This window comes from Panthera leo, chromosome B3, assembly GCF_018350215.1.
Source record: "Panthera leo isolate Ple1 chromosome B3, P.leo_Ple1_pat1.1, whole genome shotgun sequence".
Classification (NCBI taxonomy): domain Eukaryota; kingdom Metazoa; phylum Chordata; class Mammalia; order Carnivora; family Felidae; genus Panthera; species Panthera leo.
Genome location: NC_056684.1, coordinates 71,138,297 through 71,165,060, shown reverse-complemented (window position 1 = coordinate 71,165,060; position 26,764 = coordinate 71,138,297). Strand labels below are relative to the sequence as shown.

The 26,764-nt window shown below is 44.2% G+C and overlaps 3 protein-coding genes across 7 annotated transcripts; 2 read left to right on the top strand and 1 right to left on the bottom strand.

Moving 5' to 3' along the window:
• The first annotated feature begins 6,244 nt into the window (after nucleotides 1–6,244).
• Nucleotides 6,245–10,172, top strand: PIP4P1 (phosphatidylinositol-4,5-bisphosphate 4-phosphatase 1). Of its 2 annotated transcripts, none has more exons than XM_042942577.1 (7): nucleotides 6,245–6,809; nucleotides 7,159–7,349; nucleotides 7,738–7,844; nucleotides 8,283–8,388; nucleotides 8,595–8,647; nucleotides 8,748–8,838; nucleotides 9,330–10,172. In XM_042942577.1, the coding sequence occupies exons 1-7, from the start codon at nucleotides 6,668–6,670 to the stop codon at nucleotides 9,471–9,473; spliced, it is 834 nt and encodes a 277-aa protein (XP_042798511.1). In that variant the 5' UTR covers nucleotides 6,245–6,667; the 3' UTR covers nucleotides 9,474–10,172. The 2 variants fall into 2 exon arrangements, with proteins under 2 accessions (XP_042798511.1, XP_042798510.1); XM_042942576.1 differs by having other exon boundaries at nucleotides 6,247–6,830.
• Nucleotides 10,173–10,261: 89 nt separating this feature from the next.
• On the bottom strand, nucleotides 10,262–12,949 carry APEX1 (apurinic/apyrimidinic endodeoxyribonuclease 1). 3 transcript variants are annotated; one of them, XM_042942574.1, is made up of 5 exons: nucleotides 12,867–12,949; nucleotides 12,403–12,528; nucleotides 12,002–12,189; nucleotides 11,203–11,395; nucleotides 10,262–11,061 (listed from the first exon to the last, which is right to left on the bottom strand). In XM_042942574.1, the coding sequence occupies exons 2-5, from the start codon at nucleotides 12,458–12,460 to the stop codon at nucleotides 10,544–10,546; spliced, it is 957 nt and encodes a 318-aa protein (XP_042798508.1). In that variant the 5' UTR covers nucleotides 12,461–12,528; nucleotides 12,867–12,949; the 3' UTR covers nucleotides 10,262–10,543. The 3 variants fall into 3 exon arrangements, with proteins under 3 accessions (XP_042798508.1, XP_042798507.1, XP_042798509.1); XM_042942573.1 differs by having other exon boundaries at nucleotides 12,836–12,916; XM_042942575.1 differs by lacking the exon at nucleotides 12,867–12,949 and adding an exon at nucleotides 12,717–12,820.
• Nucleotides 12,950–13,045: 96 nt separating this feature from the next.
• On the top strand, nucleotides 13,046–19,660 carry LOC122222264 (O-sialoglycoprotein endopeptidase). 2 transcript variants are annotated; one of them, XM_042942572.1, is made up of 12 exons: nucleotides 13,046–13,212; nucleotides 13,477–13,599; nucleotides 15,149–15,268; nucleotides 15,444–15,619; nucleotides 17,450–17,545; nucleotides 17,669–17,718; nucleotides 17,866–17,944; nucleotides 18,512–18,577; nucleotides 18,691–18,781; nucleotides 19,008–19,083; nucleotides 19,180–19,278; nucleotides 19,423–19,660. In XM_042942572.1, the coding sequence occupies exons 2-12, from the start codon at nucleotides 13,485–13,487 to the stop codon at nucleotides 19,460–19,462; spliced, it is 1,008 nt and encodes a 335-aa protein (XP_042798506.1). In that variant the 5' UTR covers nucleotides 13,046–13,212; nucleotides 13,477–13,484; the 3' UTR covers nucleotides 19,463–19,660. The 2 variants fall into 2 exon arrangements, with proteins under 2 accessions (XP_042798506.1, XP_042798505.1); XM_042942571.1 differs by lacking the exon at nucleotides 13,046–13,212 and adding an exon at nucleotides 13,271–13,374.
• The last annotated feature ends 7,104 nt before the right edge of the window (nucleotides 19,661–26,764 follow it).

The window sequence follows — 26,764 nt, the reverse complement described above, 5'->3', positions numbered from 1 at the left end:
ACTACTTGGCTGAAAGCCTGAAGAAAAAATGCTTCCAAATCTTTACAGTTTCTTTATATTCTCCGGTCATAGACTTTTATGAAATATTCCCCTCAAAATTCATTACGTTAAAGCTTTTACCTTGTAATCCCAATGTGACTATTTGGGGATAGGGACTTTAAAGAGGTAATTAAGGTTAAATAAGGTCATAAGGGACCCTAATCCAGTATGACTGGTGTCATATAAAAAAAGGAAGAGACACCAGGTATATGTGTGCACAGACAAAAGGCCATGTGAGGACACAGTGGACAAGGCAGCTATTTGCAAGCCAAGGAGAGAGGCCTGTAGACACCTATATCTTGGACTTCAAGCCTCCAGAACTGTAAGAAAATAAATTTCTGTTGTTTAAGCCACTGGTCTGTTGTATTTTGTTATGGCAGCCCTGGCAAACTAATACACCTCTCCAGTGTAAGTGAGAAGACCCCAGCCCACAAGTAAGATGGCACATACCAGGGATAATATTGACACTATTCACCTGGATCGCACAGGAATCAACCAAGCAGCCAACACCAGCCATCAACACCTGATGCCAGCCACACTGGAGTACTTCAGCTGGATATTCACCCTGGTTGGGACCGCAGGTGACAGTATTACTCAGTACACAAATTCACCTCAAGATGGTGCTTAAGTTTGTTCATTCATTAATTTAATAGCCATTTATATAGCAACTTCCATGTGCCAGGCATTGAGCATAAAAAAAGACTCCATCCCAAATATCGTGTATTCTGCCACCTCTGTGCTTCTTCCTTTTTCATTCTGGCTGGCAAATGATGTGAGTGCAGAAGCATTAAACCGTAAGTCAGAAGAACTGGACTTTTCACGCCGTTTCAATCTCTCACTTAGTTTAAGTAACTATAGTTTACAGAGCCTCCGTTTCTGTATCTATAAAATATAGTCTTGCCTTCCCTGTCCATCTTGTAGTGGGTTTTGAAATCAAAATATAAAAGTGCTTTATTAACTGGGAGCAAGTTACAAATAGTATCATTACTTTTTGTAATTCTCTGCCTGTTGATCTACTCGAGACAGAGCTCAAATCCAAGTTATCCATGCACAATAATATAATAATCCTTCTTTATAGTTCTAAAGTTTTCTCTGGCTTCTCTGGCTGGAAGTGATTTCTTCTTTCCCTGAACTTGCATGATACTGTTTAACTCATTTGGTGTGGAGCACATTTTGCATCATGAATTTCTCGTATTCATATTTTTCCACGTAATAAAAGATACTCATGTTGATATTTTGTACGGTGACTTTTCACATTATGTCTCCCTAACAAGAGTGTGCGTTTCTTAAGGAGTGTCTTTCACAAAGAGTAGATATTTAACAAATATGTGTAGATGTATCAATCGTTTCAATTTTACCATCTGTAGTAGGTCAAAAAGCATGGCCACCATATTTCGCAGCTCCTCCCATCAAGGTGTGAAGTCCATTTCCCCATGCCTTGAACCTGGGCAGCCTTATGACTTGCTCTAACCATTAGATGTAGTAGGGATGAAGTTGTGCTAATGCTGGAGCTAGGCATAAAGATGTCTTAGAGCTTCTCCTTTCACCCTGTTGGACCATTGCCCTAAGCACCGCCATGCCATAAAGAAGCCCCATCAGGCCAGCACATTCAGTTGCCAGACATGTAAGTAAGGCCATCTTGGACCATTCTGTTGTTACCAGTCACCACTGCACACTCATGAATGAGCCTGGGTAAAACCAATGAAAGAACCATCCAGCCAACATGCAGAATCAGAAGTTAAAAACATACATCACTTTGTTTGGCGCTGTTTGTTGTGCAGCAACAGACAGCTGAAGAGCAGAAGTATTTCTTCCCTCCAGGTAGGTAGGATTTTTCTCCTATCTCTTTTATGGCCCTTCTCACAAATTACTACCTTGCTTTCTGGGTAATTACCTTCTGACCACTACCAGATTGTAATGTCATTGAGGGTGAAACAACTTATTGGCTTTAGATTTCTCCTAAAATACTATACCCAGAACTGTAGGTAGTAGGTGATGAGTCCATTTGCAGAATAAGTAATGGCTCCTTCCAAGGGAGTCTTGAAATTCAAGTCCCAGAGGAGTTTATTATAAAGTGGTTTTCATTATGATAGCACTTAGACAGCCACTGTCTTAACTCTGTCCCACAGCTTTATAGGGGTGGTTAGTGTGTGGGTAGAGGTTAGTATGGCATGGAAAGGGAGCTTTAACAGGACATTATTCAGGGAATATTCCATCACACCTTCCTTCAGTGCCCCCTATACCTGTCAGAACATGCTTTATATTGGTTAACATTTACTTATCCTTTTGCTTCTCTAGCCACACACCCCTATATTTAACCTATAATGAAAACATCACCAGGAGCCCAAACTACTAAATGAATAAGCCATTTTACTATTCCATCCCTTTAAGATCCTTGGTAATGTATCCAATTATCCCTCTCTCCCACTTTTTTTATAAAGATAAAACTAGATTTAAAAAGGCACCAAATATGGCTTTGCCGACAGTGGAGAGTCATAAAAGGACAGATTTGGGAATATATGTATAAGCAATGTACAAATAATGAGTGCTGCTCCATTCTAGAGTGAACGCTTGAACTTCCGTGCCAGAAACACCAGAAAGAGCAGTAAACTGGCCTGTCCCCCTGTAGAGCCACAAGCCCTTCCTCTTTTGTATCCAGAGGTTCCTTGGTTCATTAAATGCCTGTGGGACCCAACTGGTGGATGGATACCAGTGTCTAAGTAGAAGCTGGTATCCACAACCTGGGAAAGTTGTGTCTAAAAATCAGAACCCAAGTTAAGTCTCCAGTTCCTGTAGCAGTCACAAATGCTGGGACAGCAGCAGTTCCTTTATCATTAAATATGTGGGGTAGGTTGTACTCCCTTCAGTGTTAGGCTCAGTGGAGAGGCTTCTGGCCAAACTGGCCATGGTCCTTAGAGTTATTTTTTCAATTCCTTGTTGCTTCCCAGTTGTAAGGCAGTTACAATTTGAGCTATGATAAGGGGAAAACCCAGGTGCCATTCGGGCTCTCATAGAGACCACATGAGTTTGGAGGAGGAGGCTGGTGGGGGCACTATCCCCAACGGTTGGGTCCAGTGGATACTAATAGACCTCAGAGTTCTCCTTTGGTTTCTGGGAAGGGTGAGGTAGAACCCTCAGCTAAAGGGTTCTTTAGGAAAAGGCAGCCATGCTAGCATTATTTTCAGTTAAGGAGCCTCTACATTAAACAGACCTGACCTAAAATGTCACATCTGTACCAATCAGATTTTTACCATGACCATGAACTGGAACCATCTCCCTTGACCTCCTAGTATTTCCTTCTCCTATGACAATGGGTCCTTTCCATTTGCACTTGCTTAATTAGAGGAAATTATGTCAGTAACACCTAAAACAAGGAAGATCTCTTTAAGGTGACTCACTTTTAGTCTATCATCCATCATTAATCCCAAAATAATGGTCTATTCACTCTACACTTCTATGATTAAGGAAATTCTCCTAAATTATTCTTTTTTTTTTTTTTTAACGTTTATTTATTTTTGAGACAGAGAGAGACAGAGCATGAACGGGGGAGGGTCAGAGAGAGTGAGACACAGAATCTGAAACAGGCTCCAGACTCTGAGCTGTCAGCATGGAGCCCAATGCGGGGCTAGAACTCACGGACCACGAGATCATGACCTGAGCAGAAGTCGGCCGCTTAACTGACTGAGCCACCCAGGCGCCCCTATTCTTTTTTTTAAACATTTATTTATTTGGAAAGAGAGAGAGAGAGCATAAATGGGGTAGAGGCAGAGAGAGAGAGAGGATTCCAAGCAGGCTCCTCGGCGCTGTCAGCCCAGAGCCCGACACAGAGCCGGAACTCACAAATCTGGAGATTACGACCTGAGCGAGAGCCGGAAGTTTAACCTATTATTCTTTACATAACAAGGGGCTGTTCACCTTGACTTTTGCCCCTGCTCTATCTTGAAACTCCCAACAAAGTTGAAAGAACAAAGTAAAAAGTTCCCTAAGGGTGGGGGAATCCTACATATGTTATCTCTGTCTAGGTACCCATTTAGTAGAGCACTTCAATAGGTTTGAAAATTGCAGGTATTCCCTACTTTTTGTAAGTTCAAGTTATGCCACTTTGCTTGTATGAAAGAGCTTCATTAGTACAGGTATACCTCAGAAATATTGCGTGCTCGGTTCCAGACCACTGAAACAATGCCAATATCACAATAAAGCAATGCAAATAAATTTTTTTTTGGTTTCCCAATGCATATAAAAGTTATGCATTATGTTTGAAAAAAGTATGTATCTTAATATTTTACTGCTAAAAAATGCTAACCATTAATTAAAAATAAATTTTAAAAAACCCAAAGATATACACCTTGTCATCATAACCCACAAAAGAAAATACAGATGGACATAAAAATTTTAATGTGACAAATTTCTGGAAAATACGGCCTAGTTGGAGCTAGGAGGATATAATTCAAAGGAGGCGAAACCAACTCAGATGTGCATTCAAGAAGGGGTCTAAAGAAATAATTCAATATTCTTGGATCTGTTTTCACTTAACAGGTATCTGAGAAGGGAAAAGCCCTTGGTATACTGACCCAAGAAATTTCTGTAATGAAGCTTACTCACATTTGTTAGCAAGTAACTCATATCTTTGAAAATTTCAGAATCTTATAATTTATTAGTGTTGCTTTTTGGAGGGATAGATTGCATGAGGCATCTGATTATGAAATAAAATTTCACTGGTGAAGAAAAGGCTAAACAATCATCTGAGCTTTCAACAAGTTGTAATCACTGATCACAGATCACTATAACCAATATACTAATAATAATGAAAAAGTTTGAAGTACTTCAAGAATTACCAAAATGAGACTCGGAGACACAAAGTGAACAGATGCTGTTGGAAAAATGGCACTGATAAATTTACTTGACACAGGGTTGCCACAGCATTCAGTTTGTTTAAAAAAACAAAACAAAACAAAACCCACAATATCTGCGAGGAGCATTAAAGCGAAGTGCACCGAAAAGTGGTATGACTACACCTGGTTTCCCTAAGCTTAAGAAATCCAAAAGAGGATTTTCACTTTTACCAGAAAAGCAAAATAGCTTTCACTGTTTTGCAGCTAGCTGTGGTGGAGGCCGTTCGCACAGAAGGAAAAGTGGCACCACCAAGCTCCTTCCCTGGGAACTACACTCAGCATTAAGCCGCCATAGATTTGAATTGTCTTTGAGCATCTGTGCTTTTTTCTCCATATATTTTGTGCATCCGTTAGCAAGATGTGTCCTAAAGTATCTGAAAACCCTAAGAGATTATTTTGGGGATTCGGGACTACTCAAATTTTTTTCCATAATAATGGTAATTGTCTTTGTTTTTTTCACTTCGGCTGAGGAAAGGTTTCATAGGACTCTACTTTCGGATATGGCTGGGTAAACTTGTAGTGTCATCTGCTATGCAAGTTGAGTATGGAGGATGTATAGGGATGAACAGGAGAGTGAGTAGGATTGGCTGTATGTTGAAATGTCTGATGGGCTCACGAGATTCTCCAGTACTTGTCAGAATAACCTCCATTGGCAGTCTCCTCGCTGGGACTAAGTTGAGACTAGTCTCAAGACTGTCTCATCTTGTCAGCAAGGTTACTAAAACATCCTTGTACTTAATTGGTTAACTCAATCAAAAAACACTTATGATGCATATGTATTTAGGACTGGGAGGGCTCATGAAACTGAGTGAAATATGAAATATCCCTGTAGTGATAGATCCAGATTCATAAAAGGTAGTTTCATAATCAGGGATGCGGAGTGAGAGGGTGGGGTCTGCAAGGCTGGTCCCTGGAGAAGCCAGTCTTGTGTTCTGTTCCAGAAGTAACTCCAGCGGGAAAGGCTGGATGATTACCTTAACATTTTAATGCATTTCCTACTGGTACATCTTTATTCCGACTTTCTACAGGTTATTTCATTGAGCAGAGCGGCTAACTGTCGCCAGCCTTTCCTCCTCTGGCTACTCAGCCCAAGCTCCAGCACTTTCACTAGAGCCACGCCCCCGAGTTCTGGACCTAAGTTCGGACCAATACAGTTGCACCTCACGAGTCACAAGACCGAGAGGCCAGCCAATAGGAGACCAATTATAACCGCAAAGAGGAGATGTCTTTTAGTGGTATCTTTGGACCAATGAGGAGCAATGATTATGCACTCGCTCTGCGCGCGTAACAGAGGAAGCCAGGCTTCCTGAAACAGGTGACCAGTGAGCTGAAGCAGCCTAGTCCCACCTCCTGGTCTGGAGGTAACGCGATGGGCCACGCTTCCAATGGCTCGCAGAACCTCTCGTCACGTGCAGTTTTTGCGGGCCCAGCGGCCTCCGGGAGGTCATGTGACAGTTGACGTTACCGCGACGCTCCCCAATGGAAAAAAAGAGCTGCCTTCGCAGGACCAAGAATTGATTTATCTCCACGAATAATAGCACGGCGGGGGCGGGGACAGCCTATCACGTGCTTGCGGGACGGAATCGGGCGGGGCAGGCCACTGGTTGCGGGGCGAGCTGGGCGCGCGGCGCGCAGGCGCCCTGGGGACCCGGTAGCGGCGGCGGCGGTGGCTGCGGAGACGGCGGCGGCGAATAGAGCCGGGTCCTTGGCCGAAGCAGTAGGCGGTGGTGGCGGCCATGGCGGCAGACGGAGAGCGATCCCCGCTGCTCTCCGAGCCCATCGACGGTGGCGCCGGCGGCAACGGATTAGTGGGGCCGGGCGGGAGTGGGGCTGGGCCCGGGGGAGGCCTGACCCCCTCCGCACCACCGTACGGAGCCGGTAAACATGCCCCGCCCCAGGGTAAGCCGGGGTGGGTCCAAGATGTTCCCGGGGGGGGGGGGGGGTACGCTGAGAGGCGGGAGGGGGCGGGGCCGAGGGCGGAGGCGGGCTCAGGCGCCAGGTGCGGAGCAGTTGCACCTGTGACTGGGTGAAGCTCTTCTTTCCGCAATTGTTACCGGAACTTGGGAACCGAAGGGGGATCTGAGGAAGCTGACTGAAGCACGGATTATAAGAAGCCCGCCGAGCTAGATCAGAAGGGTTGAGGACCAAAAAGAGTCCCTTGACCCTGTGAAGCATCAGTAGGGGTGTCTACAAGTGATGCCACCCTTCTTTTTACTTTCCTCTCCAGCGTTTCCCCCGTTCCCTGAGGGACACCCAGCCGTGTTGCCTGGGGAGGACCCACCCCCCTACTCACCCCTGACCAGCCCGGACAGTGGGAGTGCCCCCATGATCACCTGCCGAGTCTGCCAGTCTCTCATCAACGTGGAAGGCAAGATGCATCAGCATGTAGTCAAATGTGGCGTCTGCAATGAAGCCACTGTGAGTTACACACATCTATGAAATGGGCCCTGTTTCCTGGATCCTCTTTCTGATCTCTTGATTCTAGACCTTGATGTTTAGGTGTTAGCCGAATGGTAATCCTGAAACCCAGGTTTCAGTTCCAGGAGTTGCACATCACCATTTCCCCAGCAGCCACTCACCAGAGCTGATGTTTACCATCCTGCACCTTCATTTCTATTCTGGATACTTAAGCCTAGTCTTTATTTGCAAATCTTCTGCTATGTTTTTCTTTCATTTCTCTGATCTGGCTAAGACCTTATCTGGCTAAGGCCTTATCTCTCTGATCTCTCCTCAGAAGGTGTTTTTGGAGGAAATGGAAGGGATTGGAATTAGAGGTTTGCTTACCGATGTCCTCATTGTTCTCTAGCCAATCAAGAATGCACCTCCAGGGAAAAAATATGTTCGGTGCCCCTGTAACTGTCTCCTTATCTGCAAAGTGACTTCCCAGAGGATTGCCTGCCCTCGGCCCTACTGGTAAGAGGCATAAGGTGGGGAAGGGCATCAGTGGAAATAATTGGAAAGCCCTAAAAAGGATGAATGTTTGCAGAGCATGTAAAGGTGTTTATTTAGAAGGAGAAAAAGTTAAGGACTGTTGTACCGTTAGAATTTTACAGCCATCTTGTTCAAATCTCAGTAAAAAGACTGGGATGAAATTTATGTCCGTTAGGGAAATAGAGAGTCTAGGGGACTGGGTGAATTATCCTCAGGTATAATGGAAGTTAGAGACCTGAAGTTTAAGAAGTGTTATTTCTCAACCTTCCCTCGGGCTAGGGTTGGGTGGGGCAGAGTATATGCCGTGTATAGAGAAGTAGAGGAATTTAGAAAGGCAGGGATTGGGAGCTATGAAGGAAGGCTAGTGTGGGCATTTTAGGATTAAAAATGATTTAAACGTAGTCTTTTTCTCCATTACAGCAAAAGAATCATCAACCTGGGGCCTGTGCATCCAGGACCTCTGAGTCCAGAACCACAGCCTGTAGGTGTCAGGGTCATCTGTGGACATTGCAAGAATACTTTCCTGGTGAGGAGGAGCATTGGGAAGCCTTGGGAGGAAGCGGGAGAAACAGAAGTAATCATGAATATATTTCTGAGTTATGATAATGAATACTGAGAATGTCTGTTTTAATTTCCCTTCTGTTCCTTTTCCCACCCTCCCATGCCCCAGAGCCTTCACTGGACATGACCCTGCTTCTATTAATTGGGTTCTCCCTTTTTTGTTCTCCATAGTGGACAGAGTTCACAGACCGAACCTTGGCCCGTTGCCCTCACTGCAGGAAAGTGTAAGTGACTGGAGAGTGGCATTGTTGAACTGGTAATTTTGTAACGTACAGTAAAACCTGCAGGGCCATTGCAAGCATCAATTTGTTTGCCTCCTCACAGGTCATCTATTGGGCGCAGATATCCACGAAAGAGATGTATCTGCTGTTTCTTGCTTGGCTTACTCTTGGCAGTCACTGCCACTGGCCTTGCTGTGAGTAACCTTGATCCGGCCCTTCGTTCTTCAGCCTCATCTCCATAGCCTACAATTTGGGAAATGGCTAACCTAAAAAAAGTGAAAGAAACCGAGGGGTTTTTGTTTGTTTCGCCTTGTTTTAATGTACACATGAGCTGAAGTTGAAGGTAACTGATAAACAATCTCCATTGTTATTATGGGAGTGAAAAACAGCCATCTTCTTTATGCAAAAGACAGGGCAATGAAGAAGTGGCTTAAATTAAGAGTTGCTGTTAGAATTGGCTCCCTTGTCCAACACTAAGAAACACTGACAGATGTCTGGGATTGTACAAGTTATGTACCTGCCTAGGGGAAGAGAGCACAATTGGGCCTTTAAGAAGGTCCCTGAAGGTGGATACACGTGGTTAGGCAACCAGGCACTGAAGCTTCCATTCTGTGTTGCTGTTACTAGGGCTTTTAGAAAGTGGTGAGAGATCAACAGTAACCCCATCTTCCTTCTTCTTCATCAGTTTGGGACATGGAAGCATGCTCGGCGATATGGAGGCATCTACGCGGCCTGGGCATTTGTCATCCTGTTGGCTGTGCTGTGTTTGGGCCGGGCCCTCTACTGGGCTTGTATGAAGGTCAGCCACCCTGTCCAGAACTTCTCCTGAGCTCCACAACGACCCACAGACTGTGTCTGGCCCCTTCCTGGTGGGGACAGTGACACTACAAAGGGAACCGTGGTAAAAGGCTCCCTTGGCTTCTGTAAGGGGAGCCAAGCAGCTGCCTTCCTTTTCCCTGGGGAGAGGTAGGAAGGAACCAGGCCCTCACTTAGGTTTGGAGGGGTAGATAAGACCACTGCTGGCCATCTGCTTTCCTCCAAGGGCTGCTGTGTTTAGGGTGAAATAGGCAAAATGTTGCCCCTAAACCTGGGTCCTAAAAGAGGGTTCTAGCCTTGTCCTTCCTATATGCTCCCTGAGAGCCATTCCTGTCCCTTAAACATTCCAGGGCAGGGTGGGGGTGGGTAGCCCTGGGGGTTCCCTCCCTTTTGTGCACCATTAGGACCTTGCTGCTGCTATTGCACTTCACCAGAGGCTGGCTCTGACCTCAGTCCCCTCAGTCTCCTGTCCCCCCATTCTGTGTCCTGGGGGGTGGGGATGGGGTCAGCCGCTGCTCTGTACAGACCACAGGAACTGATGTGTATATAACTATTTAATGTGGGGTATGTTCCCCTAGTCCTGAATTTCCCTTAACTCCTCCTTCCAACCTTACCCCCCAGTTGCAGTATTTAACTGAGCTGGATAAGGTTGCTCTGTCTTGGGGGAAGCTAGGGATTCATCCTGTGCTTGTAAATAAATAAGGTCATGACTATCCTTTTCCAAGTTGTTTATCTTTATATATGAAAAGATAAGGAGAATTTGTAATCCCACAAAGGGGTAGAATACAAAGACAGCAAGGCTGAAACTATGGCTCTTTATTTTCATGTGGACAGTTCAGAGAAAGTCATCAGTAGCTTTTGTTTAATGTAAAAAAAAAAAAAAAAAGAAAAGCACAAAAAAATTGGGGTTTAAAGGAAACCTAAGTGTCACTAGGAGCCTGGTTGAAGGACTCGTATTTTTAGAAGGGAAGTAACAGTGCAGATTTCTTTAGAGAGCAGTTTTCAAAGAAGTTTGGGGAGGTTAAGTTTTAAAGCTAGCTTGGGGGGCTAATTTCCCCAGCTTAAAGTAATTTAAGGGAGGTGTCACAGTGCTAGGTACAGGGTGATGGGACAGTGGTCACTGCCCAGGGCCTTGGAACGGATCTTGCTGTCACACAATGCGGGTAACAGAGAGTGTGACAACAAAAAGTAATCAAGGCGCCAACCAACATTTTTGGATCGAGCATTCATCATGTAGGTCCAAAAGGTATATGCATAGGCCGTGTTGGGGTAGAGGTGCCGGAAGCTGTCAGCCAGAGGCACAGCCTCTAGTAATTCCCCAAAGCCTTGACGCTCTTGTGGAGTGAAGCCAGCATTCTTTTTGTTTCCCTTGGGGTTGCGAAGGTCGATTTCTTCATGGGCCACATTGAGGTCCCCACAGAGCACAAGGGGCTTGCGGGAAGCCAAGCCCTTTAGGAACTTGCGGAAGGCCTCATCCCAGCGCTGCCGGTACTCCAAGCGGACCAGACCTCGGCCTGCGTTAGGTACATAGGCTGTTACCAGCACAAATGAGTCAAATTCAGCCACAATCACCCGGCCTTCCTGATCGTGTTCCTCCTCACCTACAGAAACAATGAAACAAGATCAGCATACAAAAGTGTACAGAATGGGAAAGCAAAGAAAGTAACTCCCATTAGGAGCTGGGACGGGTATTAGCAATTGGTTTGAAAGACCTCAGGGGTTAGGAATTAACAGGGTCTCACCAATGCCATAGGAGACTTTGAGTGGGCACTGGCGGGAGAGCAGGCCCACACCACTGTACCCTTCCTTGTCTGAAGGAGCTGACCAGTATTGATGGGATAGTCCAGGCAACTCTTGAAGTTCAGCTGGTAGTTTGTTCTCTGAACATTTGGTCTCTTGGAGGCACAGGATATCTGGGGCTTCTTCCTTTACCCACTGTGAGAGATGAAAGGTAAGAAAAATACTATCAATTCAGATAGCAACGTTTGATTATCAAACATTTACTAAAGACTGTGCCAAGTACTAGAGACACACTGCTTAGAGAGTCGCACGAGATTTTAACAATTCTAAATTATATAACTGGCAACTGAGAGGTAAAAAGAGTGTTACATGCAACACTGAAGAGATTATATTTCTTCCACAGGCAGAGGATAGCCATCTAAGATTTTTAAGCAGTGATTATTTAAAGTAAACTCTACACTCTGCCACACATGGAGCTTAAATTCACCAACTGGTAGACTGAGCCTAAGCAGTAGTATTTAAACGGAGGATAAACTGGAAATGAAATGGAGCAAGTCCAGTAACAAGGTTTTTGCAACATGCAGGGGAAGGGATGAAGCCATTAAAACAATGGAAATAAGTTGAAAAAGACATTTGGAAATAAAAAGGTTAAGAGTTGGTGAAGCCCCTCCTTTTAACTCCTGCACAAAAAAACTACAGACAAGGGGAAAAAACCTACAGATTAGGGAAAGGTGATTAAATCCCCAAATCATTCAATACTAAAGAATGTCTCTTCTGGAACCCTCCTTGAATTCCACTCACATCTAAACCTTTCTTTTTAATCCAGGCTCGAAGCCCATCCACATTCCAGGAGCAGATCTTGAGTGTGGCCGATTTACCACTGGGCGAGGTTTTCTGATCTGGGGGGTCCTCATACAGGACCGGCCCCTCTCCTGCTGCCTCTTTTTCGTTTTTCTTTGCTCCAACCTTACTCTTCTTGGCTTCTGGCTCTATAAAATAAGCAATATACAATGATAAAGTTGGCAGTATCCAACTCCGATCCGGATTGGACTACAGACCCCCCCCCCCATTGAGAGCTTGCAGTTGCTGCGACTTCTTCAGCCTGCAAAAACGCAGTCAGCAGGTCCGCACTTCCTGTTCACCGGGGTTAGAAACCCCCTCACGGCAGCCCCTAGGGAGAGGGCCTCATTTCATTCTCTTACCAATCTTGGGCTCTTCCCCGTCTTCTGCCACAGCTCCCTTTTTCCCACGCTTCGGCATCACTGTAGCGAACGCCCTTCTGAACCTGTACCACGTCGCCCACCGAAGCAGTATTTTTACCGCGTTACCTGCAGACGAGAAGAGGTCGTGAAACCAGCTAAGGCTGGGGAAAAAACGACTTCCTCGAGCGCCCCCGCACTAGGTACCGCCTTTCAAATCAAACTCTCTCTGAATCCTTTCTCCGCCTCCATGCAACCTAGGCCCTTCAGCCCCTCACCCACCAAACTAGATCATTTCATTATGCTTTGTGCCGTACTCGCGAGATCTGCCCTCCGGCCGATCGAGGGCCTTAATTAAGGGTCCCGACTTAGCTTGCAGATCAGACGATCAAGAAACCCCACTGCTAGGCAAAATAAGAGCAACCCTGCATCTGACCTGCTCGGCTCCCAGCCTGGCTCCTCCTTACCCGAGCACAAAGAATTCGTGCACGCCGTACCCCCACGTGGGTATCTGGAGTGGTCAGGTGATCTGAGATGTGCAGCCTGAGGCGGGGGCATGCGCGTGATTGGTCTGTCTGGAACCACATGACGGGAAGGCTCGCCCTACTCCCCCCACCCCCCCACCCCCTTCTGCAACTCTCCAGGGGACTGAAGGCCCCGGCCTTCCATTCTTGGGCTGTTTATCGGCGTGCCAGATGCAGGATTCATTCTATCACCCTGACCGAAGATCCCAATGCTGTGCAAGAGAGGGAAAAAAGTCAGTGGAGAAGGCTGGCTGGACAACGGGAGAGAAGTAAAGAGATGGATAGGAATGTAAGGAGCAGATGCCGGCTCAGCGTCCCTGGCAGTTAGGAGGACAGGTCCTTGAAGGGGCCTTGATGGGCCGCTGTGATGACGGGGGCGGGGCTGCCGTGGGGGCGCCCTCCGCGGGAGTTCTTTGGCGTCTCGTGGTGCACGCAGGTACCCGGCCCCTGGGTACGTAGTTTTCCTGTGCGCTCCGGGATCCGCGACCCAGCACGGCCTGCTGAGGTCTACACGGTTCCGGTGGTAGCTAGCCCTGTTGGCGTTTTCTCCCAGGCTCGACCATGCCGGCGGTGCTGGGGTTTGAAGGCAGCGCTAACAAGATTGGCGTGGGAGTGGTGCGGGACGGCGCGGTGTTGGCGAACCCGCGGCGGACTTACGTCACGCCTCCCGGCACAGGTGCGTGTGTGCGGGATTGACAGTTCACAGCGCCCTTCTCGCGCGGCCGCGCCTTCCATCCACCCAAACGCTAGCAAAGTAGGGCGTGGAGCGCGTTGTCCCCTCACAGAGCGGTTGATCCGAGTCTCTGAGATTCGTGGGGCAAGATTAACCTCACTAGGCTGATAGAAGAGTCACAGCCTTGGACCTGGATCTTCTGGGTTCGTTTAGCTTTCGTTGAGCGCTTTTTATGTGCTTATCGTCAGCCGGAAGCAAAAAATAGATGTTTTGAGCTTCTGTGGAGTGGGACATATAAACAAAAGTTTATGGTAAGATGAACAGTGAGTGTAACGCAGATGCAGTCAGAACTTCCTAGAATGAGAAGGAGTGTAGAGTTGCAGCTTGGGTGTTAGGAACAGCAGTATTCATTTCAGTATTTGTTTCTGGATTTATGTTCCTTACTCTTAAAATGGGAATAGTCATACCTGCATTATTGAGTCTTGAGAAAGAAAGAAATTGTTAGACGTATTACTTTTAATGAATGTTATTTGTATGTTACTTGTTACTGTGTTGTATTTTGTCTGCCCACCCCTAAAACTTCTGCATATGTAGGGGAAGACCACTGACTTGTATATACCTGAAAAGACTCCCTGAACAGGTGATGTTGTGACAGCTCTTTCGTTAGAAAATACATATCTGTGTTTAGCACTCACTCTTCTAGGCATTTTGGCACCAGGAATGCAAGGATAAATAAAATAGCCAATGCTTTGAGGTGCTCATGGTTAAATTGGGGAAAACTACAGGTGATTATAATGCTATAATTGATATATGACACAGTGTGTAAAGTACAATGATATGATCGTGCACAGGGCTGGTAGGGTCACAGAGAAGATCACTAAACGGTTTGAGTTAGTTATCCCTTGAATTAAGTCCTGAGGCTGAGTAGGAGTTGGGTATGAAGAAAGGCATTTCTGAGAGCTGGTCAGCCTAGCTGAACAGGCCAGAAAGAGTATATCTGAAAACCTGGAAGATAAGATACTTGAGGAGAATGAAAGAGACTCTTCCTACACTGTGTAAACCTTAAAAATAAAACAACCAGTTGTTTTACCAGTAAAATGGGCTCATTTAGGAATAGTAGAGAATTGTGATTCAGATCAGGGAAGCTTTGGCAAAACCATAGGCAAATCTAGAGACCAAATGAAAGGATTAATCTTTTATAGGGAAGTGGGGGTAGTTGGGAGGGACTCTTAATTTTAAATTAGTCCATTGAAGTAAACTGAGAGATCCAAGTGTAGTGGCTTTTCATTGGCTGGAAAATCTCTTCCTCTTGATGGGGTGGTAAATAATAGGCTTCTTCCTGTTGGGAATGCAAGGTATGTTCTTTTCTCATTGGGGCTGCAATTGAGAAGGAGTGGTGGGGTGTGAAAGCTTCCCCTTACAGCCTCCTGACTCTGTTTTAAGTGAGATTTCTTTCATTCTGTTTCACAACAACTAAAACACTCGTTTATGACTTCTACCAACCTTTGCTATAGAAAAACCCTATGATCTCTGACCTGTGTCCATCTCCTAGGATTCCTTCCAGGTGATACTGCCAGGCATCACCGAGCTGTTATCCTGGACCTGCTACAGGAGGCACTAACAGAGGCTGGATTAACCTCCCAGGATATTGATTGCATTGCCTACACCAAAGGTATAGCTGGGAGACTGACGATAGAAGAACATACCTGGAGCCTGGCTAGGTCAGAATGGCCTGCTGCTCTCTGCTACCACCACTACTCCTACCCCACCTTTCACATCCCTTACTTTCCCCAGCTCGGTTTTTCCCAGTGTCTGTAGGATTCTAACTCCCATTTCTATCCCCCTAGGCCCTGGCATGGGTGCCCCACTGGTTTCTGTGGCTGTTGTGGCCCGTACTGTGGCCCAACTGTGGAATAAGCCTTTGCTGGGCGTGAACCATTGCATAGGCCACATTGAGATGGGCCGCCTCATTACTGGAGCCACCAGCCCTACCGTGCTGTATGTCAGTGGAGGAAATACACAGGTATTTGGAGTATTCCATCATTGCTTCATAATTTCTAAGGCAGTGTATCAGCAACTTTCTTGTTGTACCTGAATGGCAGCAACTCAAGAACAAAGCTGGGCTGTCTAAGACACGCTAGAAAACCACAAGAAAGTTTACAACATTGTAGGTTTAGACAGCATGATCAGAACATTAGATGACTTTCGTATACGTGGTTATAAAGATAAAAAATTTCCATTTAGAAAAGGAAAGAAGGGTAAGGATTGAGGTCTTCAAAGTAATGAAAGTGTTTTTACTTTTATTATTTTGAAGCTTTTTTTCCCCTGTACCTTGGCAACTAAAACCGAGGGATACCATGTAATTTGTTTCTTTACAGTAATTTCATATTTTGTTTTATGTTATTGGCAGTAAATAGAAGTTGTTATTCTAAGAGTGAAAATATAAGTAATTTTTAAAACATTTTATAAGGTAGAAGGTATTTTAAGTTTATAAGCTAAACCAGAGTTGTTTGGGGTACCTTATGAGACCTTTTTAGGTTGGGATTGGAGAACTCTACCCTTCCTTTCCCACAGAGCACCTGATGGGGTTATTGTCAGAAAAAGTCATTGTCCCCAGCTTATGAAAGGCTTAAAACTTCATTTTGTGAAATAGTCATTTAAAATAAAGTACACATTCCTATGAAAATGACATGGGAACTTTTACAGGTAGAGGGCAAGTAGCAGGTTGGGGCCTGAAGGGTGACATACAAAATTAGGGACTTAGGGTGTGAAAAGTAGCAATGGAGGCTTGCAAGAGTTAACGAAGAGGAGCAGTGATAGTTTTTCTCTTCCCTCTTGAAACTTGGTTAGGTGGGAAAAACAGGGAAGATGATTGGTAGAGAGGAGTAGATAACAGAAGTAGAAAGGCAGGATTTTTTTCCTTCCCCTTTTGTGGCCAGCCTTTTAACAGCAGAGTATGATCTACATCAGAATGGAAAGAAACCTTTAGTAGCATCGAAAAGGGAAAAGGACTTCTTATAGTCTTTTTTTTTTTTTTAATTTTTTTTTTTTTTTAACGTTTATTTATTTTTGAGACAGAGAGAGACAGAGCATGAACGGGGGAGGGTCAGAGAGAGAGGGAGACACAGAATCCGAAACAGGCTCCAGGCTCTGAGCAGTCAGCACAGAGCCCGACGCGGGGCTCGAACTCACATACCGTGAGATCGTGACCTGAGCCAAAGTCGGACGCTTAACCGACTGAGCCACCCAGGCGCCCCATGGACTTCTTATAGTCTTAATGAAGCACTCATTGTCAGGAGTATATGTGTGAGTGGGTGATAAATATTCTCTGTGCTAGAAGCTAGTCACATGTGACGAATGGACATAAGTTGATTGCCAGTGTTGAGTTGGGTGAGTCATTAGTGTGACCCAATATGGGATTTTTGAGTTTTTCAACTCTACCTCTTGTTTTGTTTCCAAATAACACTGTCCTGGTGGGATAATCTAGAAGGACTCTGGTTCCCTGCTTCCAAGCAGGAAAGCCTGTTCCTAATCCATATTGTCAAGACTGCATTTAAAGGATATATTAGGAACCTCCAATCTAGAAAAATGTATTCAAAACGAGAATTGCTTCTGCCTGACCTAGGCTACCTTCTGTAGATGAGAAATCTGCTCTAGGAATCCTCAGGGTACATATAGGCTTCTGAAATAAGAGCTATGAGAAAGTACCTATTCGAGGTTTGGGTAAGTTCTTTTGTTCTGTTTGTCATTGGAAGCTGCAGTGGCCATGTTGATCCTCTCTTATGCTCTTCCCCAAAGCCAAATACTCCTCTTTACAGACTTGAGGTTTCATGGACATCCTCATCACCCTTAGGTGATTGCATATTCAGAACATCGTTACCGCATCTTTGGGGAAACCATCGATATTGCTGTGGGTAATTGTCTGGATCGTTTTGCTCGAGTGCTAAAGGTAAGCCACTGGGGCTGGAGAAAACATGAGATATGGATGAATTAGAAATGGAGGGAGAAGATCATAAATTAGTTTCTTATGCCTCCTGGATATCTGGCTCTATCCTCTTTTTCCTTCTGCTAGATTTCCAATGACCCAAGTCCGGGCTACAACATCGAACAGATGGCAAAGCGGTAAGGGGACATGAGGTGGGAGGAGGCTGCCTGGCGGGGCTTCAGTGATTTCCCTGTATGTACATTAAGAAGGCTTTGGAGGGGCTTTGGAGGGTAAGCAGCCAACTAACTACAGGTTGAGGACATCGTATACTCCCTCCCACACAGAGGCAAGAAACTAGTTGAGCTGCCGTATACTGTAAAGGGGATGGACGTCTCATTCTCGGGGATCCTGTCTTTCATTGAGGTGAGTGTGGGACAGGTGAGGAGAGATCACTTTCATGCTTTTATATGAGGCATATCCGTTTTGCTCACCATTGTATTTCCTGCCTATAGCATAGTTCTGGGCCATATTAGATGCTGAATAAATTCATTTAGCAAATATGTATTAAGCATCTTCTGTGTGCCAGGCACTCTTCTAGGCAATAGCAACACAGGATGGAACAAAATCAAAGTCCCTGCCTACTTGGAGCTTACATTGTAATGGGGGAGGGGGGCAACAAGATGAAGAAGCAAAGAAGGGGCAGATAATAAAAAGAGCCAGATGATGATAAGCCTTATGGAGAAAAGTTAAGCAGAGTAAGGGGTCGGGGGGGAGGTTGGGGGTGCCAGGGCAGGCATTTGTAATTATTGAATCCTGAATCAGTGTTGCCTGTTCTGTAGCTTAATGCCAGTGAAAGGCAAAAGCATGCTGTAGATATGCTGGCGAGATGAGTTGTCGTGAAACATGATGATCCTCCAAGTTCACTAATTTTTGCTCTCCTGTCATCCCCAAACCACAATTCATTGTTTTGTGTATTTTTTTTAATGATAGGATGTAGCCCAACGGATGCTGGCTACAGGCGAGTGTACTCCTGAGGATTTATGCTTCTCTCTGCAGGTAATGGGATAAAAAGCTGGGACTGAACGTTGGGACCGGAAGACCTTTTATATAGTGCAGCAGAACTAAGCTGGGATCCCCTCTGGTGTTGACACCTTATTTGTCCCCCACAGGAAACCGTGTTTGCAATGCTGGTAGAGATCACAGAGCGAGCCATGGCACATTGTGGCTCCCAGGAGGCCCTCATCGTGGGAGGTGTGGGGTGTATGTATCAGTCAACTGTGCCCCTCTTTGCTGTTCTTGGGCATTTGCATCTTCCTCCCGATAGTCTTAATCCCTAAGAGTTTGGGGAAATTGCTAGTTTCCGCTTCCCAATGCCTGCCCCCTAAACCCCTACTTCATTTTTGTAAGTAAATACACATGAGGTGTACAGCTGGACCATGCAGAAATGGCTGAAACTAAGCCAGCCCTACCCCCTGCCCCTTCATAGGTAATTTGAGGCTACAGGAAATGATGGAGACAATGTGCCAGGAACGTGGAGCCCGGCTTTTTGCCACAGATGAGAGGTAAAGGCCCTTTCTCTTTCTTGATTTCTTTTTTTCTTTAATTACTGTGATTTTTCACCTTTAGATTCCAAATTTCATATCTCTTTTCCTTCCCAGATTCTGCATTGACAATGGAGCCATGATAGCCCAGGCTGGTTGGGAGATGTTTCGGGCCGGGCATAGGACCCCCCTCAGTGATTCTGGAATCACACAGAGGTGTGTACCTCTTGGAGGGTAGATAGGATTATATGGGAAGTAGGCAAAAATCAGCAGGGAAGAGGGTCCAGGATCGTGAAGGCAGGGAAGAATGGAAGATTCTAAGGGATAGCTATCCATCAATTTTTTCCTGTTTTTTCACAGGTATCGGACAGATGAAGTAGAAGTGACCTGGAGGGACTAACAACTTTTACATGATCAGAGTAGATAGTGCCCTAAGTAGAGCCTACAGGAACTTGGACCTTAATCTCTGTCTGATCTGGGCACCCTGGTGAGGCTGTGGACTCCTGTCTCCCATAATTTGAACCTCAAGTTGATTCAGCAATAAAATATTGTTGGTTTTGTATGTTGGTAATTGGCTTGTGTTAATCAGGAACAATACAGAGTTGGCACTGGATAAATTCTTGTTGATGGGGTGAATGGATAAGGAGGCAGGGGTCAGAGCAGTGCCTTGGCTGACTGCAAGGCTGCTGCTGTGGAGCTGAGATTGAGGGGATATCTCAGCTCATCTTCTGACATCTCCTTAATAACAGCATTGTCGTAACTAATACTATTTCAGTGTCAGGCTCTATGCTGAGTGCTTTTTGTTTGTCACCCCATTTAAATTCTTTGGAGTAGGTACTCAGGACTTGTCTCAGAATAGCCTGGGGCCAGGTCTAATTTTGTACGAATTTGTAACTCAAGAGCAAAGCTGTCCCTCCTCCTTGCACTTACTCCCACATGCTCCTACATATACTTCCCCTGGTGGATTTGAAGGGTTGCCCCAGATCCACCTCCCTCCCTACCACAGCCCTCTGGAACTAACATCCTGCCCTTTATCTTGTTTGTCCAGCACCACGAGGAGACCCAAACCAGCAAGTCTCCTCTCAGCTTTGCACTCTAATAACTGTTACTCTCCGCCCCTTATTTGTTCCTCCTGAAATTCTTTTGTGCTCTCTGGAACTAAACTGATTAGTAGTAAAATTACCTACATCCTCATCCTGTTTTCTGAGTGTTCTCTTTACGTTCCTGTTCAGGACCCTGGTTTCCCCCTGAGAACTCTGCTTCTCCTACTGTGTCTAATCATGGTATTTTCTCACCCACATCCATTGGCCCTGGAGAGGATGGTGTGGGTGACCTCTTTTCTCCTCATACTATGTTTGATCTATTCCCTCTCATCCCTAACACATCTGAGCTTTGAAACACATGTCATCCGTTAACTATACAGTGCCGCAACCACTCCTGTCAAATCCTGATGATTTTAGTACCCGTGTAGGTGATCCTTCTAATGCTCTGGCCTCAGCCCTGTGCTCCTCCCGTGATCGTGTCCTCCACCCCCACTTCAGCCACTCATTCCCTTGGTCCTAGTGGAGGCCTACAGCTCCTCCATATTTCATTCTGAGACATCCCTCCTATTTTTGTAGCTCATTCCCTTTAGTGCACTGAATCCAACAATTCATCTCTTCATCAGGCCCTACAATCTGTTGCTCTTCCTTTCCACTGACCTCATCCCCTACAAGTCTTCATTTCCCTCCAGCTAAACTCCAGTCATGAGCACTTCACTGCAAACACCTCGTCTCCCTCACCTCTCTGGCTTTCATCAGCCTCACCTCTTCACCTACTTGATTCCTAGACCCATGCAGCTAAACGGGCCAGCAAAAAAACAGCCAGGTTGACCTGTCTTACTTTAAATTCAACCCTGACACTCAAGCGGGTCCTTTATGTTCCCTAGTCCTTTCGCTTGCCTTGTTTCTGGTAACTGTTTTATTATGCCTGCTGACACCTCAAATCTCCCATATCTTCCCCCCCATTCTCACTGTACGTTGGCTGCTATGTTAGTGAGAAAATAGAAGCAATCAGAAAATGTACGGGTGCCTGGGTAGCTCAGTCGGTTGAGCATCCGACTTTGACTCAGGTCATGATCTCACGGTTTGTGAATTCAAGCCCATGTCAGGCTCTGTCTGTGCTGACAGCTCAGAGCCTGGAATCTGCTTTGGATTCTGTCTCTGTCTCTCTCTGCGCCTTCCCTGCTCGTGCTGTCTTGCTCTCTCTCTCAAAAATAAATAAACATTAAAAAAATTAGAAAAAAAAAGCAATTAGAAAATGTTCACAAGCTCCCACCACTACATCTAATCACCTTCCAGTATTTATACGCATGTACTCCGCTTTCCCTCCTGCTAGTATATACCAGTATACTATTAATAACTCTTACTGTATACTCAGCTGGGATTGAATTTGCTCCCCAGAGGTTTGGTTGTCACAACTGGAACGCAGGACTACTGGGTAGAAACCAGAGATGCTGCAAAATATCCTGCAGTGCACAGAACAGCTCCCCACACAAAGAATTATCTAGGCTTGAAACCAAGGTTGAGAAACTGCTATGAACAAACTATCCATGCTCCTGTCTAACTACTTAATGGTAGATTCCATCCTCTAACCTTTCAGGACATCTCTCAGCAGTTCCCTCTCATTTTTATTTATTTATTTAAATTTTTTTAGTATTTGTTTATTTTTGAGAGAGAGACAGAAGGTGAGTAAGGAGGGGCAGAGAGAGAGGGAGACACAGAATCCAAAGCAGGCTCCAGGCTCTGAACTGTCAGCACAGAGCCCTATGTGGGGCTCAAACCCACCGACTGTGAGATCATGACCAGAGCCACAGTTGGAGGCCTAACTGACTGAGCCACCCAGTCGCCTCTCTCATTTTTTTAGAGTCAACATTTGCCTTTCTTTCCTAGATCTTCCTCTCAGCACACAAATATGCTGTCATTTTCCTCATCTTACAAATACATGAACGCCTCTTGACCCCATTTCACCTTTCAGTTGCTTCCCGTTTTTCTGTTCCGTTTTATAGCAAAACATCTTAAAAGAGTTGTTTCTACTCCCTCACAATCAATTCCTTGTTAAGTTCGCTCCACCAAGACTGTTCTTACCAAGGTCACCAATGACTTCACATATCTGATGGCGTATTCACCTTCATCCCGCATAGCAACATTCGACACTCCCTCTTTGAAAGCCCTTCTTTACTTGGCTTTAGGACATGTTCTCTGGTTTGCCTTCTAGTTTACTGACTGCCCTTTGTTTCCTTTGCTGGTTTCTCCTCATTTCTACAACCTAGTAACTCTAGAATCCAGTCCTTGGACCGCTTCTGTATTTATTTACACACACACACACTTACAGTGAGCTCATCCAGTCTTACACATTAAAACCATGTCAGTGTGGATGACTCCCAATTTTTAGCTCCAAACTGGAAGTCTGTTCTGAATATCTAGCTGCCAATCGGCATTTCAACTTGGATACCTAATAGATATCTCAAATTTAACATACAAAACGCTGGACTTTTTTGCTCCCCTTTAACTGCTGCTGTCTTCCCTATTTCAGTGAATGACAACCCCGTCCTAATAATTGTCCATGTCAAAGCACCCTGATGTTACCTGACACCTCTTTTCCATCTCCGGTTCATCAAATCACATAGACTTTAACTTCAGAATGTATCCAGAATCCTGTTTCTTCTTACTTCCACTGCTTCCACCCTAGAGCAAGCCAGAATTCTCTATCTCCAAGACTTCTGCAGTAGCTGATGTATCTGCTTCCACAACTGCCCACTTACAGTCCATTTTTAACACAGCAGCCAGACTGAATAGTGTTAACATAGAAGCCAAGTTATGTGACTCTTCTGCTCAAAACCCTCTATGTCTTCCTATATTGGAGTAAAAACTAGAGTCCTTTAAAGGCAAGTGAGACCCTCCAGGATCTGCCCTCCTCTCCCCACTTACTGCTTTGACCTCATTTCCTGCTACTCACCTTGTTCACCCTGCTCCAGCAACATTGGCCTTTTTGTTTTTCCTTCAACACTGAAGGTGTACCAGTCCCTCAAGGTCTTCATACTTGTTGCTTTCTCTGCCTAGAAAGTTCTTCCCTCAGCTATAGCTTGCTCCATCAGTCCCATAATCTTACGTCTTTGGTCAACTTTTCTTCTTTTAGTGAGGTCTTTCTGACAACCCTACTTAAAATTGCACCCCTCCAGCACTTTCTATCCCCCTTCTCTGTTATTTATCTTTATAGTACTTAACCACCTTCTTTTTTTTTTTTTTTTATTTCTTTATTTTAATTTCAGGAATAGAATTTAGTGATTCATCACTTACATATAACACCCAGTGCTTATCCCAAGTCTCCTCCTTAATGCCCCTTGCCCTTTAGCCCATCCGCCCACTCAAAACCCCACCAGCAGCCCTCAGTTTGTTATATGTATTTAAGAGTCTCTTAGGGTTTTTCTCCCTCCTTGTTTTATTTTTGCTTCCCTTCCCTATGTTCATCTGTTTTGTATCTTAAATTCCATATTTGAGTGAAATCATCTCGTATTTGACTTTCTCTGACTTGTTTCCTTTAATGTACTACACTCTAGTTCTGTCCACGTTGTTGCAAATGGCAAGATTTCATTCTTTTTGATTGCCAAGTAATATTCCATTCCATATATATTATCCGAGTAATATCTTCTTTATCCATTCATCTATTGATGGACATTTGGGCTCTTTCCATACTTAGGCTATTGTTGATAGTGCTGCTATAAACGTTGGGGTGCATGTGCCCCTTTGAATCAGCACTCCTGTATCCTTTGGATAAATACCTAGTAGTACAATTGCTGGGTCATAGGGTAGTTGTATTTTTAATTTTTTGAGGGACCTCCATACTGTTTTCCAGAGTGGCTCCACCAGTTTGCATTCCCACCAGCAGTGCAAAAGGGTTCCTCTTTCTCCACATCCTTGCCAACATCCTTGTTGCCTGAGTTAATTTTACCCATTCTAACAGGTGTGAAGTGGTATCTCATTGTGGTTTTGATTTGTATTTCCCGAATGAGGAGTGATGTTGAGCATTTTTTCATGTGTCTTTTAGCCATCTGGATGTCTTTGGAGGTGTCTATTCATGTCTTTTGCCCATTTCTTTACTGGATTATTTCTTTTTTGGGTGTTGAGTTTGATAAGTTCTTTATAGATAGATATAACATAGATACATCTATATTATATTACAAATATCTTCTCCCATGCTGTTGGTTGCCTTTTAGTTTTACTCATTGTTTCCTTCACTGTGCAGAAGCTTTTTATTTTGATGATGTCCCAATAGTTCACTTTTGCTTTTGTTTTCCTTATGTCAAGTAAAAAATTGCTGCACCCAAGATCAAAGAGGTTGTTGCCTGTTTTCTCCTCCAGGATTATGATGTCTTACATCCTGTGTTCATTTAGGTCTTTCATCCATTTTGAGTTTATTTTTGTGTATGGTTTAAGAGAGTGGTTCAAGTTCATTCTTCATGTCTCTGTCCAGTTTTCCCAACACCATTCGCTGAAGAGACTGTCTTTTTTCCATTGGATATTCTTTCCTGCTTGGTCAAAGATTAGTTGGCCGTACGTTTGTGGGTCCATTTCTGGGTTCTCTTTTCTGTTCCATTGATCTATGTGTCTGTTCTTGTGCTAGTACCATACTGTCTTGATGATGACAACTTTATAATACAGCTTGAAGTCTGGAATTGTGATGCCTCCAGCTTTGGTTTTCTTTTTCAGGATTTCTTTGGCTATTCGGGGTCTTTTCTGGTTTCACAAATTTTAGGATTGTTTGTTCTAGCTCTGTGAAAAATGCTGGTGTTGTTTTGATAGGAATTGTATTGAATATGTAGATTGCTTTGGGTGGTATCGGCATTTTAACAATAGTTGTTCCTCTAATCCATGAGGATGGGATGTTTATTTCCATTTTTTTAGTGTGTCTTCTTCAATTTTTTTCATAAACTTTCAATAGTTTTCAGTGTATAGACTTCTCACCTTTCTGGTTTGGTTTATTCCTAGGTATTTTATGGTTTTCAATGAAATTGTAAATGGGATCGATTCCTTGATTTCTCTTCCTGCTGCTTTATTATTGGTATATAGAAATGCAACCAATTTCTGTACATTGATTTTATATCCTGCAACTTTGCTGAATGTATCAGTTCTAGCAGCTTTTTAGGGGAGTCTTTTTGGTTTTCCACAGAGTATCGCGTTGTCTGCAAAGAGTGAAAATTTGACCTCCTCCTGGCTGATTTGGATGCCTTTTATTTCTTTGCGTTGTCTGATTGCTCAGGCTAGGACTTCCAATTCTATGTTGGATAACAGTGGTGAGAGTGTACATCCTTGTCGTGTTACTGACCTTAGGGGGAAAGCTCTCAGTTTTTCCCCATTGAGGATGATATTAGCAGTGGGTCTTTAATATATGGCCTGTATGATCTTGAGGTATGATCCTTCTATCCCTACTTTCTTGAGGGTTTTTATCAAGAAAGGATGCTGTATTTTGTCAAATGCTTTCTCTGCATCTATTGAGAGGATCATGTGATTCTTGTCCTTTCTTTTATTAATGTGATGTATCACATTGATTGGTTTGCAGATATTGAATCAGCCCTGTATCCCAGGAATAAATCCCACTTGATCGTGGTGAATAATTCTTTTAATGTATTGTTGGATCTGGTTTGCTAGTGCCTTATTGAGATTTTTGCATCCATGTTCATCGGGAAATTGGTCTGTAATTCTCCTTTTTATTGGAGTCTTTGTCTGATTTGGACTCAAGGTAATGCTAGCCTTGTAGAATGACTTTGGAAGTTTTCCTTCCATTTCTATTTTTTGGAATAGCTTCAAAAGAATAGGTGTTAATCCTTCTTTAAGTGTTTGGTACAATTCCCCTGGAAAGCCATCTGGCCCTGGACTCTTGTTTGTTAGGAGATTTTTGATTGGTGATTCAATTTCTTTACTAGTTATGGGTTTGTTCCAAATTCTGTTTCTTCCTGTTTTAGTTTTGGTAGTTTATATGTTTCTAGGAATTTGTCCATTTCTACCAGATTGCCCAATTTGTTGGCATATAATTGTTCATAATATTCTCTCATTATTTGTATTTCTGTGGTGTTGGTTGATCTCTCCTCTTTCATTCATCATTTTATTTATTTGGGTCCTTTCCATTTTCTTTTTGATCAATCTGGCTAGGGGTTTATCAATTTTGTTAATTCTTTCAAAGAATAAGCTCCTGGTTTCACTGATCTGCTCTACTGTTAGTTTGTTTGTTTGTTTGTTTTTGCTTATTTGTTTTTTGTTTTTTTTTTATTTCAATAGCATTGATTTCTGTTCTAATCTTTATTATTTCCCTTATTTGCTAGTTTTGGGCCTTATTTGCTGTTCTTTTTCCAGCTCTTCTAGGTGTAAGGTTAGGTTGTATATTTGTGACCTTTCTTCTTTCTTTAGGAAGGTCTGGATTGCTACATACTCCTCTCTTCTGACTGCTTTGCTGCATCCCAGAGGTTTTTGGTTGTTGTGTTTTTCTTTTTTTTTTTCCCCTAAGTTTTTTTAATTTATATCCAAGTTAGTTAGCATATATTCCAACAATTATTTCAGGACTAGATTCCTTAATGCCCCTTACCCATTTCGCCTATCCCCCCTCCCACAACCTCTCCAGTAACTCTCTGTTCTGCATATTTAAAAATCTCTTATGTTTTGTCCCCCTC

Excerpts from the sequence above, each read along its gene's own strand:
- APEX1 (XM_042942574.1), bottom strand. The coding sequence starts at position 12,460 with ATGCCGAAGCGTGGGAAAAAGGGAGCTGTGGCAGAAGACGGGGAAGAG. Across the intron at positions 12,190-12,402 it reads CGGGGAAGAGCCCAAGATTG|AGCCAGAAGCCAAGAAGAGT; the intron begins GTAAGAGAATGA and ends CTTATTTTATAG. Across the intron at positions 11,062-11,202 it reads CAAAGTCTCCTATGGCATTG|GTGAGGAGGAACACGATCAG; the intron begins GTGAGACCCTGT and ends TTGTTTCTGTAG.
- LOC122222264 (XM_042942571.1), top strand. The coding sequence starts at position 13,278 with ATGGGCCGCTGTGATGACGGGGGCGGGGCTGCCGTGGGGGCGCCCTCC. Across the intron at positions 17,719-17,865 it reads ATCGAACAGATGGCAAAGCG|AGGCAAGAAACTAGTTGAGC; the intron begins GTAAGGGGACAT and ends CCTCCCACACAG. Across the intron at positions 18,782-19,007 it reads CATCGTGGGAGGTGTGGGGT|GTAATTTGAGGCTACAGGAA; the intron begins GTATGTATCAGT and ends GCCCCTTCATAG.
- PIP4P1 (XM_042942576.1), top strand. The coding sequence starts at position 6,668 with ATGGCGGCAGACGGAGAGCGATCCCCGCTGCTCTCCGAGCCCATCGAC. Across the intron at positions 8,389-8,594 it reads ATTGCAAGAATACTTTCCTG|TGGACAGAGTTCACAGACCG; the intron begins GTGAGGAGGAGC and ends TGTTCTCCATAG. Across the intron at positions 8,648-8,747 it reads TGCCCTCACTGCAGGAAAGT|GTCATCTATTGGGCGCAGAT; the intron begins GTAAGTGACTGG and ends GCCTCCTCACAG.